Source organism: Enhydra lutris, unplaced genomic scaffold, assembly GCF_002288905.1.
Source record: "Enhydra lutris kenyoni isolate GAN:26980312 unplaced genomic scaffold, ASM228890v2 scaffoldscaffold23, whole genome shotgun sequence".
Taxonomy (NCBI): Eukaryota; Metazoa; Chordata; class Mammalia; order Carnivora; family Mustelidae; genus Enhydra; species Enhydra lutris.
Window position 1 is genome coordinate 6,351,841 of NW_019154107.1, and position 16,096 is coordinate 6,367,936.

At 45.0% G+C, this 16,096-nt stretch overlaps 1 protein-coding gene across 1 annotated transcript in view; it reads right to left on the reverse strand.

Moving 5' to 3' along the window:
• LOC111150513 (phosphate cytidylyltransferase 1, choline, beta) overlaps positions 1-16,096 on the reverse strand; it is a 93,731-nt gene that overhangs the window by 60,206 nt on the left and 17,429 nt on the right. The window contains exon 2 of the mRNA XM_022508001.1: positions 6,359-6,458. Within this exon, the coding sequence (XP_022363709.1) occupies positions 6,359-6,458 (100 nt within the window). The remainder of the gene's footprint in view (positions 1-6,358; positions 6,459-16,096) is intronic.

Below are 16,096 nucleotides of genomic sequence, written 5' to 3' on the forward strand. Positions count from 1 at the left end.
AAACTACACATAACACAAAAGTGATATTTAAGAATCATGGATATAGGGGTGCCTGGGTGGCTCAGGCGCTGGGGTGGCTCAGTGGGTTGAGCTTCTGCCTTCGGCTCGGGTCGTGGTCTTAGGGTCCTGGGATCGAGCTCCGCATCGGGATCTCTGCTCAGTGGGGAGCCAGCTTCCCCCTCTCCCTCTCTGCCTACTTGTGATCTCTCTCTGTGTCAAATAAATAAATAAAATCTTTAAAAAAAAAAGTTTTTTCTTGAATAGAACCCCAAAGGGCATATTAGAAGGAAAAAAAATTGGACCTTACTTCAAACTCACATCATCAAAAGACATTTTTACAAAAATACAAAGGCAAGTCAGATAGGGAGAAAATATTTGCAAAGCATATACCTGATATAAGCCTTGTATCTAGAATACAAAAGAACTGTCAAAGCTCAATAATAAGAAACACCTCATTTTAAAAAGGGCAAGAAAATTGAACAGACACTTCACCAAAGGAAATGAATATATGGATGGCAAATAAGCTCATGAAAAGATCTTTAATATCATTAGTGATCAGGGAAACAGAAATTAAAACTGAAATGACAGACTCCTTCATATCCTTGGAGTGGCTAAGAATTTAAAAATATATTGACCCTACCAATTATTGGCGAGGGTACAGAGCAACTGGAACGCTCGAACAATGCCAGTGGGAATGTAAAATGGTACGATCAGTCGCTCTGTTAAGCGGCTGGGCAGTTAGTAAAAAGTTAAGCATACACCTACCACGTGGCCAGACAGGAGGCAATCAGTGGCTGCGTCAGACCTGAACTCACATTTCTGTGGGCTCTGTTAGGGCATTTCTTGGTATTCCTTCAGACTCAGGCAACAACGAAAGGGGGACTATTCATTTTTGATTATGGCTGTTAACCTACATTTAAACGGTGCTTTAAAAGTCCGTATGATTTAGGGGCGCCCGGGTGGCTCAGTGGGTTAAAGACTTTCGGCTTTGGCTCAAGTCATGATCTCAGGGTTCTGGGATCGAGCCCCGCATCGGGCTCTCTGCGCAGCAGGGAGCTTGCTTCCCCTCCTCTCTCTCTGCCTGCCTCTCTGCCTACTTGTCATCTCTGTCAAATAAATAAATAAAATCTTAAAAAAAAAAAAGTCCGTATGATTTACCAAGCACGTATCTTTCACTTGATCTTTGCATCAACTCCAATGTATATGGGAGAGAATGGACTTACTACCCTTGTTTCATAGAGGGGCAAGGGAGGCTCAACCTAGTTAACCAGCTCACCCAGCAGCATACAACCAAGCTATGAAGCAACGTGAGCACAAACCTAACTTCTACTGTTCTTGCTCCTAACTCATGGTGCCTTCTAGAAGACCACATTCCAATATGAATTCTTTTTAAAAAGAGAGAGATTAGTACTAAACACCCATTAATTATAGTCACTAGTATTGTTGTGTACAATTGTGCAAAAATGGTGGCACAAAAATTAACCTTTAAACATCTAGTAGTTACATATTTTATCAAGTTTACAATAGCTTTAGATAAACTTGAAAATTTCCTTCTACTTAGAGCCAGCATTTCCTGATAGTGATTGAAGTTAACTTTTTAAATACATTAAAGTTTTAAAAACTATATTTAGAGGTGCCTTTTGGCTCAGGTCCTGCTTTCAGTGTCGTGAGATCGAGCCCCACATCAGGCTCCGTGCTCAGCACCAAGTTTGCTTCGGATTCTCTCTCCCTCTGCCCCTCCCACTTGTGCTCTCTCTTGCTCACTCTCTCTAAAATAAATAACTCTTCTCAAACAAGGGTATATTTAAAGAAAATTATTCTACAGGTACACACAAACAAGGCAAAATTCATCGAGGTAGTTCTTGAAAAAATGAATTTGGCAAACTCTACACACCGTGGAAATGGAACAATACAAATCCCCTTTTGAGAAAGAAAATAGGCAATTAGAACTGAATTTCTTTGTAAGAGAGAAGGCAGCTGGGATGAAAAGGAGCCTATGAAACAATCACCTGGACCTCTTTATCTGAAGACAGAGGAGGGATTCTCGGTCTCTGGTAGATATGAAACCTTGCAGGTTCCTACTTCCACAGATGGACTAATTGAGCTAAGATCAAAGGTGCCAATTCCAATTGTTCTACTGTGTTTCTTCTCTTGTGGCTCACAGAGAACGTCCAGGAGCAAAGAGTGATGAGCAGAGTTTGTTGTTACCTCTTTTAGAATTTATATGCCAGCCCCTGTTTGGGCAGACCGACAATTGTACAACATATTGTAGGCAATTGTACTAAATCATAAAACAGGGCCAGTGAAGGAGACAAAGACTTCAGTTATAACTATAATCTTGAAGTACATTATAACCCCCAAATGTGGGTCTGTTTGGTCTTTCTGATGGAATGCTTAAGACAGCACCACAAAAAGTTAATTGCTTAGTAGTCTTGAAAATTATCAAATGTTCCAAAAAAGCAATGATTTTTTTGTTGTTTTCTACTAACAGCACAATGCTCCAACAATTATACTTGGATAATCTCCTGCTCACTCCCTCCCAGCATTACCAATAGTTAGTCACTCTTTAACAGTGGTTCTGGCAGTGAGGGCCCAGGACAGGCAGCATCAGCAGGGAATGCGCTGGGGACGCCCCAGCCCCAGCCCCAGCCCGGATCTACCCCATCACACACTTGGCAGGGGATGGCTGCTTGAACAATACAGAGGATTCAAAGCTGCTAGGACCACTACTATCAAAAAAAAGTGGTTATGGGAGTGCGGTCTAAGACTGTCATGTGCTTTTTACTAATCAAAGAACTAACATCTTGTCCCATTTTAATATGGATGCTAGACATTAGAAATTTTGTTAGAAATAAAGGAATTTCCAACAAAAATGGGGCCCTCCCACCTCTGCCAGCCAGGTGCCCATCAACATCACAAACTCTCTTTCTTGGATAACTTTCCGGGGTCATCAACTGAGACAACAGGAGACTTTCTCTTCTAGTGCAAAGAGTTCACCTTGGCTCCATCTGACTCCTGTAGAACCCCATGTCCCACAGACCCCACGGCACAGCGGTTTCAAAATGAACCACCATCTCATTCTAACTTGATTCTCGGGGTGTAAACTGCTTAGTGGTTAAACATACCGGGGCCCAGTCTCATCCCAGCAACTTGCCGCTGGCTCAGACCATCACAAGCAGCTCTGATTTTACCTTCAGAGGGTGAGCTCCTCCTCTTGTCCCAAACTTCCATTCATTCACTTGGTCACTCATGAAACATTTACTGAGCACACAGGCTTTGAAAAGAGTGTCTCTAGGCGCTGGTGAACCAGCAGTGAGCGAGGCAGATGGCCCTGTTGCTACAAAAGATCGCAACCACTGTCTGTCTCGTTCACACACCTGGCACCCTCCAGGTCAAAGCCTGACTGTGATTTCACGGAGCTCCGTGGTCGGCTGGGATCCATGCAGGGATCTGAGGTAAAAGGGACTTGGGGGCGAATCCTAGCTCTACCCAGTCAGCTAGGACATTTGACAAGTTACTTTTCCATTCTCCAAGTCCTCAAGAAAGGACACAAGATTACGCATCTGACAGTGTTCGCTGTCAGATGGGTAACAGACCAGACGCAAAGACCAAACGAGATAGCGTAGAGCACAGAGCACCTAGCAGACGCTGAGTAAGTTCTACCTCCCTTGCCCTGGAAAAGCTCGGTCCTCTTCTTCGGTGACCTGAAGCTCAGTCTGTAACTTTAGGTTAAATTAGTTCTTTCATCACCACCTGGACTTCCATTGCAACTTTCGGATTTATTGCTTGGGTCCGCATTTCTCGGTGTGTGGTCTGTAAACCACCAAGATCACAATCCCCTGGCTTATTAGTTACGAAACACAGATGCCTGGGCTCCATCCCAGATTCAGAGATAAGGGAGAGAGAGCAGGAAATCTTTTTTTTTTTTAATTCTTTTATTTATTTGAAAGCAAGAGAGAGCAAGAGGGAGGGGGGCGGGGGCGGGGGGAGGGGCAGAGGGAGAGGGAGAAGCAGACTCCCTGCTGAGCAGGGAGCCCAACACAGGGCCCGATCCCAGAACCCTGAGATCATGACCTAAGTCAAAGGCAGACGCCCAACTGACTGAGCCCCCACCCCGGGCGCCCCAGAAAATCTGTTTCTCTAACAAGCTTACCAGGTGATTGGTTGCACACTTAAGTGTGGGAACAACGGGTTTAGCTGCTCAGAGCTACCTCCCCAAGCCTCCTCTTGCCTTTCTCAAAGCTTATTAACTTTGCGTGCCCTCACCTCCTCACCTCACGCTCTCGAAGCTCTTCTTCAAAAGGAAGCCAGAGTGTCAGGATCGAGAGGTCAAGCACGAACACAAACGGGTCTGATGTCAAACTCCAGCCTGACCGCCGGTGGAGCTCTAAGAGAGAGGCAGATGCTTACGCCCCGCCCCATCCGGACTGACTCAGAAACTCTGGGGGCCAGGCCCACCCAGCTAGTTTAATGAGCCCTCCAGGTGATTCTGATGCTCTCCAGCGTGAGGACCACTGCCAGCCACTCGCTCAATAACCTTGCCAGGTTTGTGGCTTCTCGCGAAAGCCTCCATTCCCTCACCTGGGAAATAAGGTACTAACCACAGAGAGTTGTAGAGTGAAAAGACATGGTACATCTAAAGAACTTAGTAATAGGGAGCACTTAATAAATACCCATTATTACTGTTATTATTAAGCAAATTGTCCTTTGTCCCATGGATTCTCTTAAGCTGGGGATGTTTGCTTTTTTGCGATGGCGAGTGGAAACTGAGTGATGCCATCTTCAGTGTCTCAAAGCTCAGCAGCTCAGCCAGTCTGTTTTCACTCCAGCCCCATCCCCTGCAATGCCACGCGCTCACTCACGCACTCACTCCTACACAGCTCTCTGCCTTCACTCTTCCCGTTCCACTGGCTTGGAATGCCGTTCCGTTGGCTGCCTGCCTAGTCCCCATCTACCTTCTCCCAAAACAAGCAGCTCAGGTCTGCTACAAGGTCTGGCCCAACTCTTCCAGGCCAAATGAATCTGCCCTTCTCAAAACTTTCAGTTATCTGTGTTGCAAGGTTGAACCCCTAAGCACACACATGCGTATTATTTGGGGGGTTTATTTCATTCGAGTTGCCTCTTTAATTAAGAGATGCCCCTTGGAGATAGTCCAGGTTCATTTCCAGACCACTGCAATAGAGCAAATACCATGACAAAGCTAGTCAAGTGAATTCTTGGTTTCCCAGTGCATGTAAAAGTCATGTTTAGGGGCACCTGACTGGTTCAATCGGTAGAACCCATGACTCTTGATCTCAGGGGTGTAAGTTCAAGCCCTGAGTTGGGTGTAGAGATTACTTTAAAAAAGTTATGTTTACACTATAGTGTAGTCTACTAAGCATATAATAGCATTATACCTAAAAAAAAAAAGAAACCTCAGTGTATATACCTTAATTAAAAATAACACCTGACAGTAAAAAATGCTGTCATCAGAGCTTTCAGTGAGTCATAATCGCTTATCCCAGATCACCCTAACAAACAGAATAATGAAAAAATTTGAACTCTTGCAAGAATGACCAAAATGAGACAGAGACACAATAAGTGAATACTGTTGTAAAAAATAGCACCCACTAACTTGTCCGACACAGGGTTACCACAAACCTTCAATTTGTGTAAAACAAACAAACAAACAACAACAAAACACAGCGTCTGTGAGGCACAACGAAGTGAGCTATGCCTGAGCTTCTGGGATGGTCCTTTACAGGTCTTTTTCGATCTCTTCCCCTGGCCATCTCTGGTATAAAGGAGTTAATGCATCAGCAAACGTCTAGTGTAGAGGCCAGGCTCTTTAATTTAAGGCACCCTTGGAGAAATGTTTCAAAATGCAGACTTTTAAAAATTATGATAATTCTAACAGCCTAGGCTTGTATCAGCCTTCCCCGTTTAAATGCTGCTTTGGTGTCTTGAACCCAATCTTGTCACCCCCAAAACCTTGTGAAGCAGGCGGGTATTAATGATCCTGCTGGCACAAGAGGAAAGAGATTCTGATCGTTCTCATGACTTGCACAAAGTCTCTAAATTCAAGGCTCCCATTGAAAGTGCTCAAGTAATGACAGGCCTACTCTGCTTCTTCATTTATTTTTCTAAGATTTTATTTATTTGAGAGAGAGAGACAGCGAGAGAAAGCGCGAGCAGGGAGAGAAGCAGACTCCCTGCCGAGCAGGGAGCCGGATGTGAGGCTCGATCCCCCCACCCACGACCCAGGGATCATGACCCCAGCGGAACGCAGACGCTTAACCGACTGAGCCACCCGGGTGGCGCTCTGCTACTTTCAAGGTCAGGACAGGGCCCATTCGGAGAGTGAGAAGTACAGCCTCACCTGGTGTTCCTAAGCGGGCCTGAGCAATGGTCAGTTTCTCATGGGGTGCTTGGCACTGGCAGCTGGTTTCGTCGGCAAATGGGGCAGGTGCAGTCAGCGTCTAGAAGGGGAAAAGAGAAAGGGAATATAGTCTGACAAACTTTCCTTTGGCACTAACTTCCCCTGAAGCCGTATTCCTGTTGGCTGCACAGCTACGACGAAGAAGCAAAATATATCCAGAGACTTTCAGAGAAAATATTATACTGTTAGAGATAAAAACAGGGACATGATCACTGAACTTTTTTTTTTTTTTTGACTGATGCTCGGCAATCATGACAGTACCACACTCTCTATCCTATGCCAGGTACCAAAGGAGGTAGTCTGGACCGGTGAGCTGTTGGCCCCACATCAGCCTAGCATGGCTCCGTTCCTCTATCCTTCTATAATATAGAAGGCCATCTCTCTACTTCACAGAAAAGGCAACTGAGGCCCAGCAGGATGACGAAATATGCCAAGTCATGCCCTTGGGAAGTCGCAATGCTCGGCTTTGCACATTTTAACCACCACCCAGGGCAGACTGCAAAGATTAAGACTTACCCACAGCCCGGGGTACTCAGCGGGAAGAAATGCCGTACTCAGAAGTGTGGCAGACATCGCCCGTATTTCACACACATGCCAGCCTGGCCAATCACAAACTCTGACGTCACTTCAGTGCAAAGGCCAAAGCCGTGCTCGGTGCCCTGGGAGGGCCTGAGAGCACAGCCTTGCTGGCCAGCAGCAGATAAGCGCTTCTGCGGTAGCTCCAGCAGCCACGGCGGGAGGCCCCGCCCCGGGCAGCCCGGGCTGAGGCTCCGGGGAGTGCTGGGAGAGAGATGTAGTCACTTGGAAGCCTGCCCAGGAAGTGGCTCTGCATCTTTTAGGCAGCCTCTTAAAAGGAAAACCTCACTCCCTCCAGACGTAGACAAAGGGAGCGGTAATTTTGTAAACAGGGCAAATGTGGTGCCGGATGGTCCATGTGTCCTCTCGGAATGACGGCATTATCAAGGTCATCACTCTCTCGGCTTTGGGGCATGTAAAGCTGAAGGTGACCAGTCACGGTACGCAGTACTCATATTGTCGTCTCAGTTGTTTCTCAGAGACGGGCACAGGAGTTCCTTAAAAGGCGTTCGAGAATGATCCACTCGTCTGCAGAGGGGCTGTGACCCACTTCCGCCCGTCATTTATTCACTTGCTCATTCATTAATCATTCATTCACTCGTTCAGCTGTATGTCAGGCACGGTCTTAGAACTGGAGATAGAAGTAGGGGGAAGGCCAGTTGCAGTCCTGGAAGAGCCGGGTTCCCCTCTGCCCTGCCAAGAAGCCATCCTGGCCCCACTCCTCCCCCTCCCCATTGTAGCACCTTCCGCCCAGGAAGCTGGAGTCCTGCCCCAGGCTTGTTTGGAGAACTTCCAGTTGCCTAAGACTTCCTTAACCCCCACCTTCCCGTTCAGGGCTCTGAAAGTAAACCAAGACCCGGGACAAGGGTTCAGGAAACGGGTCCACTGTTGGTTGTCAGATCCAGTAAAGTAACCTCATGGGCCAGGCTGGGCCAGGGGAGCATCTGTAATGTAGCCAAGGGGTGCAGTGACAGCATGGAGGCTCTGTGCCCACAAACTGCAGTTTCAACTCCCCTTACCAGTACTTATGGGCTGTGTATTCTAATTTGGCTCTTCTGTCTGAAAGGGACCGACACTCATTCAAGACAGCTCAAGAGATGAAGGATTACTTTAAGGCCTTCCCAGCATAGAAATTGTCGGGGGAGGGGGGAATAGGAAAGGCGCAGGGTCTGGCTCCAGAGTGCTCCGCACCCACCTGGCAGCTCTCTGCACGTGATTCCCTCTCTCCCACCCCCATCTGCCCTATAACCGTCCACTACAGTCAAGTCCCCGATTACCTCCACTCCCCTGTAGAGCTCACATGTGACAGCTGGCCTCCCTTCCCAACACTCGCTCATCAACTTCTGACTGAGTCCTCCAGCCCCAGCTCTAACCAACTTCCTACTTCTTCCCATGTTTCCCCATTCAGATTCCAAGGGAGAATCAGACCGGCAGGGCTTGCTTTTCAAAGCAGGCCGCCACCAGAAGACGCTGGCATTGAATTGGACACCCACCTGGGGCCCACAGGCTGTGGCTGCTAAAGGGACAAGGAACGGAGAGGGAAGCCATGGGTGGCCTGTCTTTGCTGCTTTAGCATGTGCTGTCTTCAGGACAAGAAATGTATTTGACTTTGTGTAATTTAAAAAGGATATTCCATGGGGCGCCTGGGTGGCTCAGTCCACTGAGTATCCCACTCTTGATTTCTTTTTTTTTTTTTAAGATTTTATTTATTTATTTGACAGACAGAGATCACAAGTAGGCAGAGAGGCAGGCAGAGAGAGAGAGAGGAGGAAGCAGGCTCCCTGCAGAGCAGAGAGCCAGATGCGGGACTCGATCCCAGGACCCTGAGATCATGACCTGAGCTGAAGGCAGAGGCTTTAACCCACTGAGCCACCCAGGCGCCCCTCACTCTTGATTTCAGCTCAAGTCATGTCTCAGGGTTGTGAGACTGAGCTCTGCATTGACCTCCCCACTTAGTGGAAGTCTGCTTGAGATTCTCTCTCTCTCCCTCTCCCTCCACCCCTCCCCACCAAAAAATAAGTAAGTAAGTAAGTAAGTAAATAAATAAATAAATAAATGGATGTTCCTTAGCTGAAGTTCAGTTTCCTCTATAAAATGGGTACCTATCTCACAGGGTTATTGTGAAACATAGAAATAATGTCTATAAAGTACCTGGTACTGAATCAATTGTGGCAATTATTATTACTATTAGTATTTATTATATATAATATTATATATTATAATAACAGATAATGTAGTTTCCCCTAGAAACAAAGCAAACTGACTCATGAATGAACTTTTAGGACACAACCTAAGTAGGTCAATGAATTGGCAAACTAAATTAGATTTTAGTAAAGATTCATTAACCTTTAACATACCTGGACAGTGAGACTTTTTCACATGACCTAAAATAAATTACTATTTGGAGATCTTTTATGTGTTAGTTCCAAAGTTTATTAAAAAGATAAGGTGTTGCCATTTTCCAAGAAAGGTGTGTTCTAGGGGCGCCTGGGTGGCTCAGTGGGTTAAGCCTCTGCCTTCGGTTCGGGTCATGATCTCAGGGTCCTGGAATCGAGCCCCGCATCGGGCTCTCTGCTCAGCGGGGAGCCTGCTTCCCCCTCTTTCTGCCTGCCTCTCGGCCTACTTGTGATCTCTCTCTCTGTCAAATAAATAAATAAGATCTTTTAAAAAAATAAACAAAAAAATTAAAAAAAAAAAGAAAGGTGTTCTAGAGGGTGTGAAATCTGGTAATTAAAGCAGAGACAGAGAGAGCTGTAAAGCAATGATAGTTACTCAAAGGTAAAGAAAAAGGTTTATAGGCACTCTATATGTTTTCTTAATTATTGTGGCCTAGAAGTAGGAAAAAGAAAGAAGCAAAGAGACAGAGAAGGTAGACAGAGTTCACAAACGAGCGTGTGCGCACACGCGCACATGAGTACCTGTGTGCACGTGTGTGCATGTGATCATATTTAACAGGAGCTGACATGCAGGAGGGGTATATCTTGGTATGTAAAAGGCACTATGTTTGGAATGGAGAGAATGCAAATATTATCCATGCAATATACAAGCCACAGACTTGTTGTGAACATTGCCAGAACATTCATTGTCTTCCAAAATGAGGCAGATCACCGCCGCAGTTGAGAATCAAGTTCTACATTCATGAAGACCTTGGTTAAGGCCCAGCCACCAGCAACCAGCCCTGTGACTTCAGCCACTATTTTTTTTTTTCAGTCCAATCACCCCAAAATTCCTTCTCTGAGCCAGAACAAATCATTTGACTTACAAGGAATCTGAAGCTACTCCGGGATTCCAAGCTATCTATGAATTCATCTATATACACATACCAGCCTGTAGAGGACCCAGGCCCCATATCTTCTGTACCATTTGCCAGACCTGGGATGGCCCCTGGGATCCTCTGGGTCTAGGCCCTAAATAAGACATAAAACTGAAGCTCAATAATGTAATGTAATGGCTAAATCTTTGAGCGCCTAGGTAGTGCCACTAACTGTCTAAGCCCTTTAAATGTATTAGCTCATTGACTTTTACAACTCAGAGACAGATGTTGTCTCCCCCAGACTCTACAGAGCCTGTCTTCAACAGAGACACCAAATGGCAGTGCCTGGGAACAGCAGTGGGATTACCTTTTGGGTTCCTTTGAACTGAGGAAACTCTTAGGATTCTTAGACAATGGGGAGAGAGGGGCCTCAAAAAGGAGACAATGAACTTCGTGGTAATTAGAAAAGGAGGGGGCAAATGATGAACTGAAAACACAAAAGGACAGGACCATGTGTTTCACCCAGATGTGGTGGACTAGTCAGATGACCGACATATCATTAGCTACTGGCCAGCCGCAGCTTAGACCCCACATCAGCCAGATCACATTGCTGAATGTTTCCTAACATCTGCTGTGTATTCCATATGATGCTCGATGTTTGGAGGGCGCATATGTAGGAGAGAAATAAGGAGAGAAGAAACAGAATTAACTCTGGGACTTCCTCAAAGGTGAAGTGTGGCCTTTTTAGAACAGAAGGAGGTAGGAGTTTGAAAAGGCATATTCAATTTTCAGTAATTTCATATCTGGGAAAAAAAAAACCCTACCTTTTTAACATACAAATCACAGAAATTAAGCCTCTGAACTGGGAGAGATCATCAGAGGATGGACTATGTCCCCCTAGGTAGCCAGTTCTAAATTCAGGGTTGGGAGTTGAATGACATTTTCACGTGTAGCAGCAAAGTAGAGCATTTTAAAGGGTTAAGAAGCCCTGGCCCTGTGCCCTGAACCTCCTGTGGGCAAGGATTTCGCCAGAGCCCAGACTTGGATCTAGACTGCAAATAAACATCTTTCTACCTGGTTTAGGATTTCAGAACACCAGTCATTGCACGTGAATATGCTGCCTATTTATTGTATAGGTTCTGGGAATGTACATGGAACTGTATCATACCAAAGCCATATTCCTAGCACGCTTTAAAAAAAAAAGATTTATTTTTTGAGAGAGAGTGAGGGTGAGCGGGGGTGAGGAGCAGAGGAAAAGAGAGAATCTCAAGCAGACTCCCCACTGATGGGGAGCAGAGCCTGATGCAGGGCACGCTCCCAGGACCCCAAGATCATGACAGGAGCTGAAATCAAGAGTCGCCTACTTAACCAACTGAACCACCCAGCACCCTCCCCCCATCATGCTTTTTTTAAAAGGAAAAACCTTAGATGTTGGGCATTTCATTTGCAGGATGTGTTCAATTAGACATAGTCGAATATTTACTTAAAAACTATTAGACATTACATGGGGCGCCTGGCTGACTCAGTCGGAAGGGCAAGCAACGCTTCATTTAGGGGTCATGAGTTCAAGCCCCATACTGGGTGTAGAGATTGCTTAAAATAAATACTTTTTGAAAAAAACTATTAGACGTTACATGAAATATACAATGCAAACATCAGTTGAGCGCAAAAAAGGATCAGTGGAATCTGTACTTAAGCAACCTGCCTCGATGCCTGACAACTGGACAATCAGACAGCAAGCTAACCCACCAATCAGAATGTAGCTTAGTGCCGCTGATGCTGATGGCCAGCTGCAGGATTGGTTTTTTTTGGTTAGCCTTTTTTTTTTTTTTTTTTAGATTTATTTATTTGTCAGAGACAGAGCAAGTGCATGCACACAAGCGGGGGTAGCGGGAAGCAGGCTCCCGGCGGAGCAAAGAGCTCCTAGCAGGAATTGATCCTAGGACCCTGAGATCATGACCCGAGCCAAAGGCAGATGCTTAACCAACTGAGCCACCCAGGAGCCCCCCTATGCTAAGCTCTTCTTAACTGTGATAGGACAATTCACTCAGACAGACCTGAGTTCAAATCTTAGCTTCATTATTTAACATCCATTTCATTTTTAAAATATGATTTTCTTAAATTTTTAAATAAACATATAATGTATTTTTAGCCCCAGGGGTACAGGTCTGTGAATCGCCAGGTTTACACACTTCACAGTACTCACCACAGCACACACATCCCCCTAATGTCCATAACCCCACCACCCTCTCCCGACCCCCCTCCCCCCAGCAACCCTCAGTTCTGCGAGATTAAGAGTCTCTTATGGTTTGTCTCCCTCCCCGGTCCCATCTTGTTTCATTTATTCTTTTCCTACCCCCCCCAACCCCCCACATTGCCTCTCCACTTCCTCATATCAGGGAGAGCATATGATAGTTGTCTTTCTCCGATTGACTTATTTCACTAAGCATAGTATCCTCTAGTTCCATCCACGTTGTCGTAAAATATGATTTAAAAAAAAACAAAACACTGCTGGTCCTGGGGAGCCTGGGTGGCTCAGTACATTAAGCAGCCAACTCTTGATGTCAGCTCAGGTCATGATCTCAGGGTGGTGGGATCAAGCCCCCCCCCCCCCAAGCAGGGAGTCTGCTTCTCTCCTTCTCCCTCTCTCTCTGCACCCCCCACCCTGTTCAATAAATAAATAAATAAATAAATAAATAATAAATAAATGTTTTTCAAAATTGCTGGTCCTTAACCTCTCTAACCTTTAGTATCTTCACCTATAAAAAGGAGATAATAAAATGATAAATAAATAAATAAATAAATGTTTTTCCAAATTGCTGGTCCTTAACCTCTCTAACCTTTAGTATCTTCACCTATAAAAAGGAGATAATAAAATGATCTGTCTCATGAAGCTGTGGTAAGGAATAAATGAAATGATGCATATCTGAGTAATGTCTTCCTTCTGCTTCTCCAGAATCCACTCTCTTCCCACCCTTCTCGACTCTCCTTCATATGGCTTCCCATATGGGCTGTACCAATGGGCTCCGATGCCTTTAGGCTTCACGTTGGGCGGGTTCCATGAAAAGTATGCAAAATGCCAGAGGGCAGGACAGGAGTGAGCTCAGACTATCTTTCCCGTTGGCTTCCTCCCTGCTAGGAAGCAGCAGGTTATTTCTGCCCTCTCACCAAATCCACAGCTTCCCTTGAAAGGCCCCCTCTTTATAGCGCACCCTGCAAAGTTCCAGTAACCACAGCCTCCCCTGGCCCCTTCATGCCTAGGAAGCCTAGGAAATGACAACCCCTAACATTTCCAGGCCTAGCGTACATACCATCCCTTGAGGTTGTAAATAGTCCCTTTTATTAAACTCCTTTTCGTATTTCCCATTTAGAGTGAGCTGTCTGTCTCTCGGCAGGGCCTTCCTTGACTGATAAGAGTCTATACAATAGGACGGCTGCCAGGCTCAATAAATGTTAACTAGCAAATGTTGATGAGGTATGGGAGAAGCACAGAGATCAACTGAAAAGGGAATTACCCAAAGTTAATAAAGTCATAACCACCTCAAGAACGTCCTCTAGTAGGAAAGAACTTTACAGCAACATTAGGCATTTTCATCAAGCTTTGCAAGGGACAGGAACAGGACTCCAGAAAGAATCTCATTTTCCCGTGGAAGCCTTTGGCCTCAGGACTCACCCGCTTCAGAACTACAAATTCAGAATTGGAAAAAAGACATCACAAAATTGAAGCCTTCCGTCTCATTCTGTTAGGACTGTGTTTATCAGCTGCTGCACATAGCTTTTAAGGCATGATTTTATTTGAGATCAGAATATGTTTGTCTTCTGAAGAGAGGGAAGGAAGAGTAGATTTTATGCTTGACCAGAGGCCCAACATATGTAAATCACTAGATTCTTGGGCTGTGTCGGTGATTATGCAGAAGCCTGGATCAGGCAGCTGCCGCAAAGCCTTGACAAATGCCAGTGGGGGTGGGGGGTGCGGCGGGGACAGGACGCCTAGTGCATGGCTCTGCACCAAGAAATATCTATTTTTCATCATCCAGCTAAGCACAGTAGGCACAGAGTATGAGGTAACAGGCACCATTAAAAACAGTAAGATATATACACCCAGACGAGGAATGATTTTTAGGACATGATCCTAGTGACAAAGCACTATATATAATATATATATACAGGTTATATACTATGATATCATTTATGGTTAAAGAGAGAGAAATAGGCAACTGTGGAGAAATAGTTTAGAACTGTGTTGCCCAATACAGTAGCCATTAGCCACGTGGACCTATTTGAATTCAAATTATATTTCATGGAATTAAGGAAACATAATTAAAAACTCAGTTTCTCGGTGACTCCAGCCACATTTTAGGTGCCCAATAACCAAATGTGGCTAGTGGCGGCTACTATATTAGCACAGATAGAGAACATCCCTATCATCACAGAAAGTTCTAGTGGACAGCACTGGCCTGGAAGGATACACAACAAATTAACCAGGGTTACGTCCAGGGAAGAAAGCCACGTTGGAAGAAGAGATGAGAGGATGTTTTCATTGTTTACTCTATTTACATCTGTTATTTTGTTTTATTTTCACATGAGAACACATTCATATAATTTATCTACGTTTAAAATAACTGTAAAGAAATTTATCCTATCTTGGGAATTCAGAGATGCAGGAAATTTAATCCAGGATTAGGTGTTCCAAATGTCAGAGAACGTATCTAAAAGGAAAGCAGGAGTACTTTAAAAAATAACAACTATCACTTATAAATTAATTGTTAAATGCTATTATTCTCGGGTATATGGAACATTTAAAACTCATCTGAGCTTTTAAAAGCAATTTAAATGGTCTTCATAGTATCTACCCTCTATTCATTTCTCCAACATCCAACAAACATTGCTTGAGGGCTTGCTGGGTGCCAGGCACTGGATTTAGGTTCTGAGGATACATCAGGGAACAAAACAGGACCCACAAAATCCTGCCTTTATTATCCTTAAAGATAACAAACAACAAAAAAGAATGTGAAATGCATAAAACGTTAAAAGGGGATAGTGTTTAGAAAAAATTAAAGCAAGGAAAGGGATAAAGAAGGTAGGGGGCTTATCCATAAACTGGAGAGGCGAGGGAGTTGATGTGTGTGTCAATATAGAAAGGATAGATTGGGGGCACCTGGGTGGCTCAGTGGGTTAAAGCCTCTGCCTTCAGCTTGGGTCGTGATCCCAGGGTCCTGGGATCGAGCCCCTCATTGAGCCCCTCATCGGGCTCTCTGCTCAGCAGGGAGCCTGCTTCCTTCCCTTCCTCTTTCTCTGCCTGCCTCTCTGCCTACCTATGATCTCTGTCAAATAAATAAATAAAATCTTAAAAAAAAAAAAAAGGATCGATTGAACCCTGCAGAGAAAGAACACTTCAGGCAGAGGAAAAATCAAGTGCAAAGGCCCCAAGGCAGTAACATGCTCAGCTTCTTCCAGGAATAACAAGGCCAGTATGCCTGGAAGATGTGAACCAAGTATAGTAGTAGGAGATAGAGCCAGAGAGGTGAAGTACGAAGAGACGGGAGACATCCAATGGTATGCGATTTTTAGGATGCTGTAAAGACTGGCCTTCACGGAGAAAATGGAAGCCATCCGAGTTGTGAACAGGGAGTAGTAATATGGTCGGAGCCTTAACAGGACCACCTCGCTGCTATGCTGAGGTTTAAATCCCAAAGGTCAAAAGCAGAAGCAAGAAAAGCACTAAGTAACTGGCATAATTATCAGGCAAGAGTAGGCAGATGGAGGCTGGGGCTAGGATGAGTGGTGAGAAGTCGTTGGATTCTGGATGGATTTTGAATTTAAAAAGTTGGAAATTGATTGAACGTCGA